Source organism: Alosa pseudoharengus, unplaced genomic scaffold (assembly GCF_046254945.1).
Source record: "Alosa pseudoharengus isolate Yale_2024_CS ecotype anadromous, Long Island Sound unplaced genomic scaffold, YU_APseudo_1.1 YU_APseudo_1.1_scf_11, whole genome shotgun sequence".
NCBI lineage: Eukaryota > Metazoa > Chordata > Actinopteri > Clupeiformes > Clupeidae > Alosa > Alosa pseudoharengus.
Genome location: NW_027468576.1, coordinates 8,315,099 through 8,328,835, shown reverse-complemented (window position 1 = coordinate 8,328,835; position 13,737 = coordinate 8,315,099). Strand labels below are relative to the sequence as shown.

The 13,737-nt window shown below is 41.2% G+C and overlaps 1 protein-coding gene across 11 annotated transcripts in view; it reads left to right on the top strand.

Moving 5' to 3' along the window:
- The window catches only part of mcf2l2 (MCF.2 cell line derived transforming sequence-like 2), an 83,144-nt gene that overhangs the window by 17,277 nt on the left and 52,130 nt on the right, over window positions 1–13,737 (top strand). For all 11 annotated transcript variants that reach the window (XM_076277909.1, XM_076277902.1, XM_076277910.1 and 8 more), the window contains exons 2-3: window positions 3,234–3,317; window positions 7,418–7,532. In XM_076277909.1, the coding sequence (XP_076134024.1) occupies window positions 3,234–3,317; window positions 7,418–7,532 (199 nt within the window). The remainder of the gene's footprint in view (window positions 1–3,233; window positions 3,318–7,417; window positions 7,533–13,737) is intronic.

The following is a 13,737-nucleotide window of genomic DNA, read 5'->3' as shown; positions in this document are numbered from 1 at the left end:
AGACATTGTAGACACAGACACAGTGCAATTTGTGGAACGTATCTTTTTTTCATTAGGATGGTAGAGTGAGACAGGTTCTCTTCTCTTTTTTTCCAAGTTCTCATCAGATGCATAACAAGCTCTGTGCCTTTTCCATTTAGACAGATTTGTATTAATAAGTTTCGTATTGCATGTGAGAGGCCTTGTTCTTCCCAATACTCTGTGTGATAGATCTTTTCATCTTTTTTATGCATTTGGAATTCAAACGTGAATGTGTACAAATGATGATAAACACACTTTTTATAAAGACCGTTTTAAACATTTATACTCACTGTCATTTCACAATCTGCACACTGCCTCTTCCCTTATTTAATTTCCCCAATCTGCAATGCTTAAAAGCTAATATTTGTAAAAATTACAACATTTGTAAAAAATCAATTTGGTCTTGACTTTTCTGTAGCAAAAATACAAGGTCTCTGTATACTGAAATAGAGTGGTGACCATCTTTATACTGGTGCTTACCATTACCAATTCTACATAACAAGAAGATTGTATAACGGTATCTTTCAGTAAACTGGCAGTCAGCCAGTCTCAATTAATTTATTATCAACTTAATATGATTCTACAGTAGGCTACAATAACATTCTCAGTGAAGACTTTTTTGTCATAGAAAATTCTCCACTTTAAAATTGTATCACCTCAACACCTCAGCAGACATGTATGGACGTAGGTATATGTATGCATTAAACATGGGGTTAGAACATAGTGGCCTTTGATATTGTTGAGACTGATGAAGACTATTATGCTTGGTGAAATAGTCAAAATAAGCCACTTTTGTGTCCAAACAATGGTTAAGACAAATACCTGAATCATCAAAGTCACAGATGGCTTTGAACCACATATCCTTTAAACAGTTATATAATACAGGTTATAATACTGAAAGGAAAACACTACTGGTATGGTGGCTAAACTTCATTACTCAATTGTCTAAAATCAAACACTCATATTTTATTTTGGATATAACGGTACAGATAAAATTAAATATTTTAGTCTTGGTCTAAGAAAACAGTCCATAGCAATAATTTTTTCAGTAGCTTGGCACAGATCCTGAGATCACCAGACCACAGGTCAAAAAGTCAATTACAGCAGCTTTTATAACGGGTGTTTCACTTTGGTATTCTTTATCATGTCTTTATCTCGTTTTTATAGCCTATCCTGCGCTACTTCCCCTGCCGCTCAGACAGAAGCCTGTGAAACGAGTCGCTCACTCACGGCTCCTCAGTGTTGGCTGTGAAGAGCCCCATACATTAGCAGGTGGCAGTGTGCGACAGTGAGGGCTTAGATTACTTCCTGTGTGGTGAGCGGAGACAGATGGAGGAATCTGACGAGGCTGAGGTGAGCAGTCTTACCCCGTCAAGGAAAGCAGCACAGCAGCACCCCGCTCCGTTACCATGGCGCTAATCTGCTGGGTCCCTGTGTGTCGCCGGCACAATCTGCGGACTGCGCCAAGTCCACAGCAGTTCCTGGAAATCGGCACTGTTTGCTGTGGCAATTAACAGTGCATGTTATTGGAGTCGGTGGGACTCAAGTTCTAAGGTTGGGCGTGGGTTCTGTAGGCTTTGGCGCCTCCATCTTTGTGCCCTCCTACTGAAACAATCAAACCATGTCTGATTAGAAGCTTACCACTGGCAACTGCAATAAGTATGCCAAAGGTACGCCCAAAATATCCACCTGCTGGACATTTCACACATTGCTTTTATCCATGTGGAGCGGAGCCCCCATCGGAGGGAGATGAGTTAGGAGCCTGTGTCTGTGATCTGTGCTCTCAGGATCCTCTCTGGTTCCTGTGCTTAGTCGTGCGCCCCGTCATGATTAATGTGTGTGTCAAGCTCGAGGATATAGGCAGTAAAGTAAAGTAAAGAGTCTTAAGTATGTTCCCTGACGCAGGTCTTCCTTCCTTTTGAACATAGTGTTTGTTGGTTTTGGTGTTTGTGTGTGTGAGCGCATGTGCGTATGTGTGTTTGTGTCTGAGGGTACATGTGAGGGTTTGTACTACAAAGCATTCCACGGTGCATTTGATCATTGTGTTATGTGTGTAAGACGCTTCCTCTTGAGGGCTTCATGGTCAAGGTGGAGCAGACAGATTGGAGACAGTGGTGGATGCCACTGTCATGCACTGTTTACACACACTTATGCCATTGCTCCTGCAAAGTACCCCCCCCCCCAAAAAAAAAAAAACCCTTAGGCTAATTCATCTGAACATTGCCATAAGAAAATCACCCTGCTGATTGTTTCACATCATCACCATCTATGTTGTTCATGTTTTCTGTTACTCGGCAACCCAGAAGCACAGGTTTAGTCTTTGCTGACCATCTCTCTGATCAGACCTTTTGTTTCCATCTGTCTTACTCTCGCTCTCTCTCTCTCTCTCTCTCTCTCTTTCTTTCTCTCTGTCTGCTGTTTGCAAGGCTTCGCTCAGCCAGCGATGAAGTGTGGCCGGTGTTAATGCACTCTTTTATCCACACACACAGAAGAGGGTTTGTCAGCCATTATTTCCACTCCCTGAGTGCAGCGGGCTGCAGGGCAACCCCTTGCCTTTACAGCAAAGAATGCTTGTAACAGTAACCCCCTCCAACCCACCCCACCCCCAACATCCTCACCAAGCCATTCTAATGTCCTCCACCAAGCTTAAGGGTAATGGGAAGAAAGAGTGATTTGTTCGAATGGACATTATTGAGATAGAAGTCCCATAAAAAACACAATGTCCAGTTGTATTTGCCTGTGAGGGTCTTCCCTGTGAGGAACAGCATCGTATTGGAAAATGTCTCCCCAGAATGGATGGCCTCTTTGAAAATGTCCATCTCCAACCACAGAATGACCTCCTTTCACATATATTATACATGTGTGCCTGACACATAGTTTCCCAGTATGTCCTATATATTGTCCAGTGATTTGTTGTCCACTCTGTGGGCCAGTGCTTGCTCTCTTCCTCCAGCTGGGATCATGTTGCACATTGCTTATGCATCTCAGTAAGGCCCTACACTCCTTTATGTACTGTTCCAGATTTCTCAGGTTGATTCATTCGATGCTTGACATTTGTTCCCTATTTTCTGTGTGATGCTGACTGAGATCCTTCTATTTTCTCTACTTTCGTTTTCACTTCTGTGACTATCTCTCTCTCTTTCTCTCTCTCTCACTCTGTCTCTCTCTCTCACTCTCTCTTTCTCTATCTATCTCTCTCTTTCTCTCTCCAGATGAGATTATGCAGCAGGAGATCAGGCCGCTGCTGGCAGTGGATATTATTGAGCAGCTTCACAGGAAATTTGCCCTCTTATCAGGTAAGAGTGTGTATGTCTTGTCCTCGATCTCGTCCTTTTCAGGTTCTCAGTGTCTCATAACCTTTACAAAAATTAAATGTTTGCGGCAGATTTGCAGCAAAATTGTGGGTAATTTGTGGGAAACAAATGAGTTTACTAGAAAATATTGCCAGAAGTTTGCCAATGTTGGCCACCACACTTAGCCAATAATGGCAAACTTCCAGTGAACTTCTAGTGAAACACCGAATTTGCATAATGGCATTGCTGCAAATTTGCTGCAACATTGGCAAAAGTTAACCGCAACTGTTTGCCAGAAACCTGAAATTTCTGTAAGGGAAATGATCCATCCATTATTACTTCCCTGTGGAAAGTATACATTTGCACTTATTTGTAGAGTCTAGTGTTGGTTCTGGGTATAGAGTGACTCCTGCACTGTGAGTGACCTCTGTGCATCTAGCATGTAGTTAGTGATGTCTAATTTCTAAAAATATGCACTTTTGTCTGTCTGTGGGTGTTTCGGTTTTTACATCAGACTGCTGGACTTGGCTGATATGTCAGTCAAGTTAGTCTAAATATATTCTCTTCGACCCTCAACATTGTACAAGAACAGAGAGCTTACTTACGACTTACCAGACGGGTTATTTTTCACATTATTGATGGGAGTGCCCATTATCTGACCTTTGGTTGTTGAGAAGGCCATTTATAAGTGACCAGACATCTGCCATCATCTCTGCTAATCAATGCTAATGCCTGCTAATAACTTCCTGCTCTCTCATGGCTAGCTGTTGGATGCTCAAGCTCAGGCCCTTAACATTAGGGTTCCTCTCCCAGTGCCCCCAGGCTGTGGGAATTAGGTGTTACTTATTAGAGTACATGACAAGAAGATTGAAAGCCAGACATATTTTTTGTTCTGCAACTGCATGATAGCTACACAGAGAATTTCAATTGAATTCTTTACAAATGGGCTACAATTCAAGACAGTTGGACAAGTGACAGTTCTTGATATATTTGTATAAAGAATTGGAAACCATGGTGTTGATACTTTTATGCAGGTGGCCATCTTCAAAGTATATCATAGATTGAGTCTGTTTAGCTGCTGATTTGCATTGAAACATAACCTGGAGAGAATGACCGGTGTTCTCAGAGTGCTCAGGGCTACTCTGTGGTATATGCTTTCCTCATTATAAATCAGTGTGCACTCCACTCCAGCTGAGGACAAGATTTCCAAAACACTCTGCCGCTGTCATAGGTCATGTTTGTTGTGGGTCCGTCTGTCCAAGGAGCAGTCGATTAGCTGAAACACCAGGCTGTTTTAATAATACAATCCTACGTCATCACTCTTTAGTAGTAACCTCTTAATGTCATAATAATATTTGCTGAAAATACTATACTGAATGGCTCAGTAGGTATACTTGTATTAACACTTTATATTCACCTTTTCAAATTATGCTTTTCTCTATCTCTAGCTACTGAGCTTACAGCTCTGGTTAGATTATTACATACCTCCGATGGCATACACATACTGATGTCATATTGACCCTTCCTTGGGATAGATTATTAGGTATTGATAGGTATTGCTTAGAGCGTGGCTTTCAACAGCATCAGCCAAATGAGTGCAGTGAGTGCTGACTGCAGTGTGGTTGCTGAAGACTGGCAGAAAGTGCCTCTTTCTCCCAGTGCTAGAGCAGCACCCGGCTCTGCTGACCCGTTGTAGGCGGAACGCCGTGAGCGCAGGCCAGAGAGCTCCATAGAGAGAGCGTCTTCATTCCTTCCCACCCATGTCAGACCACTCGGGGCTGGCCTGGCCCTCCCGCTCCCTGCCAGCTGGACGTTTGGAGTTGTGATCTTGAGAGCTTGCAGAGTTATGTAATCTTACAAGGGGGGGTTGGGAAGAAGGTGTCATATTTCTCTATTTACGCCACAGTCATGGAGACATCATTATAATTGAAAGCATCTTATCATGCAAGAAAAAGATTAATGAAGACAGAGATGTTGTGGGATTGCATGTCCGCTGAGAAAATTTAATCTGGAGTTTACGCTCATCAATGAAGGTCACAAATGAAGGTTGCTCTTCCAATAAAAAGGGTGACATACAGTCTACAATAGGAATGCTATTATGTGTTAATATTGCTAAAGAATTAGTAGTGTTGTAGCTTTGTGCAGACATTTGCACAGTGCAAAAGTCCCTTATCTTATATATGGTACAAAAGTCCCTTAGCTTATATATGGTACATGCTGTTCAGAGACAAGTTGGGTTAGCAGAACGTCAGGTCTCATACCAGTTACAGGTGTTTTTTGAATTATGTTGGGGTGTTTTGAAACATTCCGTGCACTAGACTGATTCAGTAAAAACATGAAGTAGGATGCCAGGAAAGAAGCACTGGGTCATAGTGACTTGAAGGCTGTGGACTGTGGACATTTTAGAGCTATAAAAGACTGATATCTTCAGAACACTGTGGAATTATTAGTGGAATTATTTTTTTCATAGCTATATCACATGTTTTATCACCTGTAGTTTAACAGTTGTTGAAGGTATTAATGGCACAGCTTTCTATTGTGTCTGTTACACATGTGATAAGTCCTGATCATTGTCTTGCTTAACAAGAGGATGTTTCATCTTGAGTTATAGCTGTTCTTGAGTCACAGCAAATTCATTTCTTTGCTGCTTTGTGTGTGTATTTGTGTCTATGAGAGAGTTTGTGTGAGTGATGTTTCACACATTCTTAACTCAGCAGTTACCCTTTGGCTTGTCAACTCTGTGTAATATTTCCTAAACACTGTGTGTGTGTGTGTGTGTATGTGTGTGTGTGTGTGTGTCTGCGTGCGCGCATGACAGAATAAATATCAAGTATAGACTCATTAAATCATATTGATGAATTCAGGTGTCTAAGATATGAGAGTAGCATTGCCATTGTTCTGCTGAGTTAGTAGTGTGAGTATGTTTGTAAAAACAGTAAATGCTGATGTGCTTCATATACAGTGCAATACTGTAGTGCTACAGTAGTGTCTTAGACGGAAAAGATTTAATTTACTTTCTCAGGCTTCCTTTATATTTCATTTTTACACTCTTTTTCAAAGGTGGTGTTGTGTAGCCAAGGAATTCTATAGCTCAATATCACCATCTTGTGGTATGTTACTATGCAGCTAGATTTATTTGACTGGTCCACAGCTCATAATTGAACTGTGCTGAATGCCGTGGCATATGCACATTCTGAAGCATTGTTTTTTGGCTGGTGGCTAAGTTTATCATTATCTTAAGATCTGTGTCTGTGTATAATTGAAGGCATGTGTTTTAACTAGAAGCAGAACATCTGGACGTTGGTCATAAAGCTGAGGAAAGGAATGCTTTGTGGATGTTATTATGTACACTACCGGTCAAAAGTTTGGGGTCACTTAGACATTTCCATTCCACTCCATAATAGACAAAATTTAGCAATTTTCCCTTTTGCAATTATGTAATCACATAATGTAATCTGAAAACTGCTGCCTTGATTAAAAAAAAAACAATGCAACTGATCTCAGCTGGTATTCTGTCTATAATGGAGTGGAATGGAAATTTCTAAGTGACCCCAAATTTTGACCGGTAGTGTATGTATTTATTAATGTGTATTCATTTGTTTGTCAGTGCCTGTTATCACTGAAGTGATAACTCTGAATAGACCTTTACCTTTACAGCTACTGTCATAAAGGAGCTTGTTAAGTCTTCATTGATTGCAGCAGGGAGCGACGATTAATGGTCAGGTGGGGTGTGTAATCTAGCTCTTATGATCCTTATCACTGGAAAGATGCCTCAGTTTGGAAAGTAAGTAGTATATATACTCTTTTGATCCCGTGAGGGAAATTTGGTCTCTGCATTTATCCCAATCCGTGAATTAGTGAAACACACACAGAACACAGTGTACACACAGTGAGGTGAAGCACACACTAATCCCGGCGCAGTGAGCAGTGAGGGGTTAGGTGCCTTGCTCAAGGGAACTTCAGCCGTGCCTACTGGTCAGGGTTCAAACCGGCAACCCTCCGGTTACAGGTCTGAAGTGCTAACCAGTAGGCCACGGCTGCCCCATGTGTGAAAGACATGCTGATAAGGGTGGTGATAGGAGGGCCTTGTCATTTATGTGCAGGGGGGCGAGGAAAAGATGGCGCTCCGATCATCACCTTCCCAGAACACTCTGCCTTTAATGACGTCCCTGATGAGGACTTCCTGAATGTCGTCACATACCTGACCAGTATTCCAAGGTGAGTTTGTCACACTGTTATGATTTATAATCAATAATGTACACAGTCAGTATTCCACAATCCATGCATTTATTCCATTAGCTTAGGGTTATAGAATTAAAGAACATTTCATAAGAACTGCAGTTAAATGTATAGATCTAAGAGGCCAGCTGGATCAGTCTCCAGCAATTGTATGATCTTATCTTATCCTATTTGTGAGCCCAGGACACAAAATGTGTGAAACTTTTCTCTGGAAATGTTGTCTGAAATCACTTCTTGTGTGAGGATATGACAATGACCAGGAAATGAGCGATTATGTCAAGAGACCATTGCACACGATGAGTGTATCTGTGTCAGGTCAACCTGCCTCTGAACTCTTTGAAAGGCACTTACACACTATCTCTCTCTCTCTCTCTCCCTTTCTCTTCAAGACAAACTGTCTGTTTCTTTCCCTCTTGTCTCTCCCCTTTTGTGATTAAAACATAAAAAAAGGCTGTGATTATGAAAAAGCGAATCTATCCACCACTGCATTTCAGCATGGTCAAGTTGTCAATATGGCTTCTCCGGATTTCCGAATAGAATGCCTAAGATCTCTGTTTTGACATTAGGCTCACTAGTACTTAATGACTTTCTAACTCACATTCTCTTTTTTGACATTAGGCTCACTAGTACTTAATGACTTTCTAACTCACATTTTCTTTTTTGACATTAGGCTCACTAGTACTTAATGACTTTCTAACTCACATTTTCTTTTTTAAGATTAGGCTCACTAGTACTTAAGGACTTTCTAACTTCTCTTTGCCTGTGGCTCCACTGTGACCTTTCAAAAGTTAGTTTTGATTTTGTGAGTCTGTCACTCACTTTTCTCTGAGATAAGATTCTTTAGATGCCTGAGACCTTAGGAAGACACCTGATACACTTGATGAACTTGAACTAATTAACTTTCTTTTGAGGCCGATCACCAGATTGCATCTAGGAACAGCCAGCTGGATCAGTCTTCAGCAATCGTATGATCTTATCTTATCCTATTTGTGAGCCCAGGACGCAAAATGTGTGAGGAACTGTCTCTCTCTCTCTCTTTCTCTCTCTCTCTCTCTCTCTCTCTCTCTCTCTCTCTCTTTCTCTCTCTGTCATATTTATCTATAACCCAGACAAACCTGTTAGCAAATTTGAATTTGCACTGCAGGTCCAGATATCAGATAACAGATACCAGGCAGCTACAGTGCTACACTCTGTGGGCATGTCCGTGAGCTCCCATTTGCATGCCCCCAGAGTGTAGCGCTGTAGCTGTCTGGCTGCGTTAGCTCCTGGCTGTAGCAACTCGAGCTAGGTAAAACCGATTGTATTCATAGTATAAGTATAAGTATATACTCTTTTGATCCCGTGAGGGAAATTTGGTCTTCATTTATCCCAATCCGTGAATTAGTGAAGGGCAGTTCCAGTGTTATGGATGTGACAATTGGACTCATATTGGTAAACAAAATGCCTTAGAGTGGGGGCAAAATTAGTATCAGTGAATTCATTTGCATAACTTTTAATGCAACCTCTGTCCTCTTAATACTGAGAAAACCTCAAATTTCATATAATCAATTTCATCCTAAGAATACAAGGCATTTTATCAACGTTATGGATGTGACATGAAATGGACACACTTTTGTGAGAGATTACAGGTTTTCTACAAACTCTGTGAATTTTAGAGGAAACTGCCGAAACTATGATATATGTACCATGAAGGAGACTTGAATGAACACAAAAAGTGTGTTTTTGAAACTATGCGTCATTTTTGTAATGCATTATGTAGGAAAAACTGGCGTTATGGATGTGACGGTTTCACGTTATGGATGTGACGTGTCTGAACCAGTCCTCGACAAACTACATAAAACACATAATTAAGTAGTGAATTTTGATATGAAACAATTGAAATAGTAATCATGAAAAACTAGCGATGAAATTATTGCTTCCTCAGTGCCCACTAAGATCCACAGGAAGAATCAGGACAAGTCATTTAAAATATAAAAAAGAAATTTATTTTTTTCTTTTACCGTCATCAATTTTGGTCAGTGATTCCCGGGTTACTGAAACACCAGGGAACATGAAACTTGGTGGCCACTCCCCTAAATAACTAGCCCTACCTGAACCGTTGCACCCAAGATGACAAAATATTTATGGTATGTTAGTCTCAAGAGCCCGCATGAACCTAACCCATACCCACTCATTTGTGATTTGCACACATAAAGTACATGCACGCGCACGTGCACACACGCACATGCACACACACGCACATGCGCACACACACACACACACGCGCACGCACGCACAGTCGCACACATACAGACAGGCAAGCACACACACACATAAACACATACAGACAGGCAAGCACACACACACACACATGCACAAACACCCACCCACATGAATGCAGACACATAAACACACACACACAGGCACGCATACGCATGATGAGGGCATGCAAACACATACGCACACATACACACACATAAACACACAAACACAGGCACGCATACGCACATGCACACACACAGACACAGGCAAACACACACACACACACTCTTATAAACAAAAGCAAACTCACATATGCACACACTCATTTACATGCACATGAGTTGCAGGAGTAGGAGATGGAGACAAATTGACAAGCGTGATTTATTTTTGCGAAGAGAATATGCAGGACTGAGAGGCGGTCATATTTTGTACCGATATGCGGTACATCTAGTTTATTGCTGCCCTTACTGATGTTACTCTGTGGGTATTAGCTACAGAGGACCTGACACTTCAAATGCTGTCATATCGCGTCACATTTAAAATTAAAGTGTGTTAAGCAGACGTGAACGGCAGGCTGAACAGATCTGCAACAGAAGGAGGTTGCTATGTTAACTCCAGCTGCAAAGTCAGCCATCTTCACCAGCTAACACGATAATCCAGTTACTGTACAACATTAGTATGACAGATACAGGAAGATAATCGCTCAGATTTTCGTTATTAAACCACTTGAAAATAGGCTATGGCTAGGCTAATCACTGGAGGTATTTTAATATTGTTTTGCTAATGGTTAGGCAAGGCCTCCCTGTAGTTTTGATCAACCTAATAATCTTTGAAATGTCAATTGTAAACACTAAGTTGAAATGCGTTGAAACTGACATGCCACCAGAACAGACGTTTTATCGGCTTTGAGGTATAATAAAGTCCCCAGTCTTGTAAATTCACATTATGTAACATCCATAACGTCACATCCATAACGCACCATTAAAGGTTTTAAAAGTAAGAAAGGGGCACAATTTGGTCATCACACTTTACATTGATATAAATCAGCTATGCACAGACACTTTGGACATTGCTGCATCAATACTGTATGTGTAGCATAAACTTTTCCTATAAAACGTTATGGATGTGACATGGCCATGGAACTTGCTGACTTAAAAACAAAAGCCTTACAAATGTAAGGAGTTGTGCTCTTAAAGGCAAGCTGAGCATAGACATTGCTCTACCATTCCCTTGTCAATCTGGAATTTGTCAAATGACACAATTTGTTTGAACATTAGGTCCATTTATCCACTTTTAAAATATGTATAATATTACCATGTAAAAAAAGTTGTTTCTGTATGGTTGCACACCACATTTATGATGTAAAAAGAGTGTCATTCTCCATCAAATTCAATCAGATCAGTTACAAACAATAAAATATAGACCTAAATAAAGATTTTAACAACAGTTCTTTTTGCGTATGCACAACTTTTTTTTTCCATGGTAAGGATGACCTTTGCATGGAATTGCCCTGAAACACACTGCACACAGTGAACACACAGTGAGGTGAAGCACACACTAATCCCGGCGCAGTGAGCTGCCTGCAACAACAGCGGCGCTCGGGGAGCAGTGAGGGGTTAGGTGCCTTGCTCAAGGGCACTTCAGCCGTGCCTACTGGTCGGGGTTCGAACCGGCAACCCTCCGGTTACAAGTCCAAGCACTAACCAGTAGGCCACGGCTGCCAATTCATATTTTTTCATAGTGACTCGGTGACCTCGAGAAACGGAGAGCTATGTGAGAACTCGCCGGATTTCTCCTTTAACTCCTATTTGTTTTCACACATGCAGACCCCCCCCCCCCCCATGCCAATGTGCAGGAGAGAGCATTGGGGCCATACAGAAGAGCAGTGCATGCAATTGAGAATGTTTTGCCATTTTCCTTTCCCCCCGAAAAATAATGAGTTAATTATCTTGTACATTCTAGTGGGGGGGGGGGGGGGCATAATTTTTGGAGAGTATTATATCTTGGTTCTAGGCTAGGGGTTCTTAAGAGTTCTTAAGCATGTCTCCATTTTTTCCTTGAATTTTTTAGTGACCCTAATCAAAGGTCAAATTCAGAAAAGGTCAAATTTGGTGTTTTATCCATACATACTCTCTCTCTCTCCATCTCTTTCTCTCTCACTCATATTTATCTATAACCCAGACAAACCTGTTAGCAAATTTGAATTTGCACTGCAGGTCCAGATATCAGATAACAGATACCAGGCAGCTACAGTGCTACACTCTGTGGACATGTCCGTGAGCTCCCATTTGCATGCCCCCAGAGTATAGCGCTGTAGCTGTCTGGCTGCGTTAGCTCCTGGCTGTAGCAACTCGAGCTAGGTAAAACCGATTGTATTCATATTTTTTCATAGTGACACGGTGACCTCGAGAAACGGAGAGCTGGATTTCTCCTTTATTATTACATTACATTTAGCAGACACTTCTTGACCAAAGTGACTTACATATGTCAGCTATATTACAAGGGATCACATTGTCCCCGGAGCAACTTAAGGTTAAGTGCCTTGCTCAAGGGCACAACGATGGAAGCCGGGAATTGAACCGACAGCTTTCAGGCTACAGTACTGCACGCTAGCCCAGCTCCTTAACCACTACACTACCACCGCCTTTAAGTGCCCTAATCTCCAACTCTTGTAGCCTATTTGTTTTTACACATTAATTTACACGTTAATTTTTGGAGAGTATTATATCTTGGTTCTAGGGGTTCTTAAGAGTAAAACAAAGCATGTCTCCATTTTTGCCTTGAATGTTTTAGTGACCCTAATCAAAGGTCAAATTCAGAAAAGGTCAAATTTGGTGTTTTATCCATACACCTCACATTTCTGGTACTGTAGGCTAGCATAGGTAAAAAGCAGATACAGCGGGGAAAATAAGTATTGAACACGTCAACATTTTTTTCAGTAAGTATACTTCCAATGAGGCTACTTGCATGAAATTTTCACCAGACATTAGTATTAACTCAGATAATCCACCCATATAAAAAAATCCAAACATTAAAGTCCATAGGTAGAGTTATGTGTAATAAAGTGGAATGACACAGGAAAAAAGTATTGAACACGCCTGCTGAAATTTCTTAAATACTTTGTGGAAAAGCCTTCGTAATGACAGCTTCAAGGCATTTACTGTATGACAAAACTAATCAGTTACAGTATTCTGGTGTGATTTTAGCCCATTCTTTTCAACAGATAGTCCTTTAATATTGAAGATTCCAGGGGTCCCTCTTGTGAATCCTGATCTTTAGTTAACTTCCAAAACTGTTCAATTGGATTGAAGTCAGGGCCTTGATTTCCTTTCTCTGAAACTAATTGAGAGTTTCCTTTGCTGAATGGTTTGGATCATTGTCCTACTGGAAGGTCTAGCCATGTCTCATCCTCATCATCCTGGTGGATGGTGAAGATTCTCCCAGACCAAAATGACTCAATTCATCATTCCTTCAACTGTATGAAGTCTGCTAGTACCATGAGATGAAAAACAGCCCATACCATGATGGCACCACCTCCAAACCTCACTGTTGGTAGGGTATTTTTAGGGTGATGCACAGTGCCATTTCTCCTCCAAATATGGTGTGTAGTATGACATCCAAAAAGTAAAATTTGGTCTCGCCTGACCAGAATACATTCTCTCAGTATTTCATAGGATTGTCCAAATGTTGTGTAGCAAACTTTCAACGAGCTTTGACATGTTTTTCTTCAGCAATAGAGTCATGCGGGATGAGCGTGCATAGAGGCCATGGCGGTGGAGTGCATTACCTATGATTTTCTCTGTAACAACTGTACCAAGTCTTTCTGGAGCTTTCTCCGAGTGGTCCTTGGCTCTTGGGCTACTCTTCTGACTATCCTTCTGACTTCCTGGTCAGAAATCTTGCAAGGAGATCCTGTGCATGGCCAGTGATGATGCAGTGATGT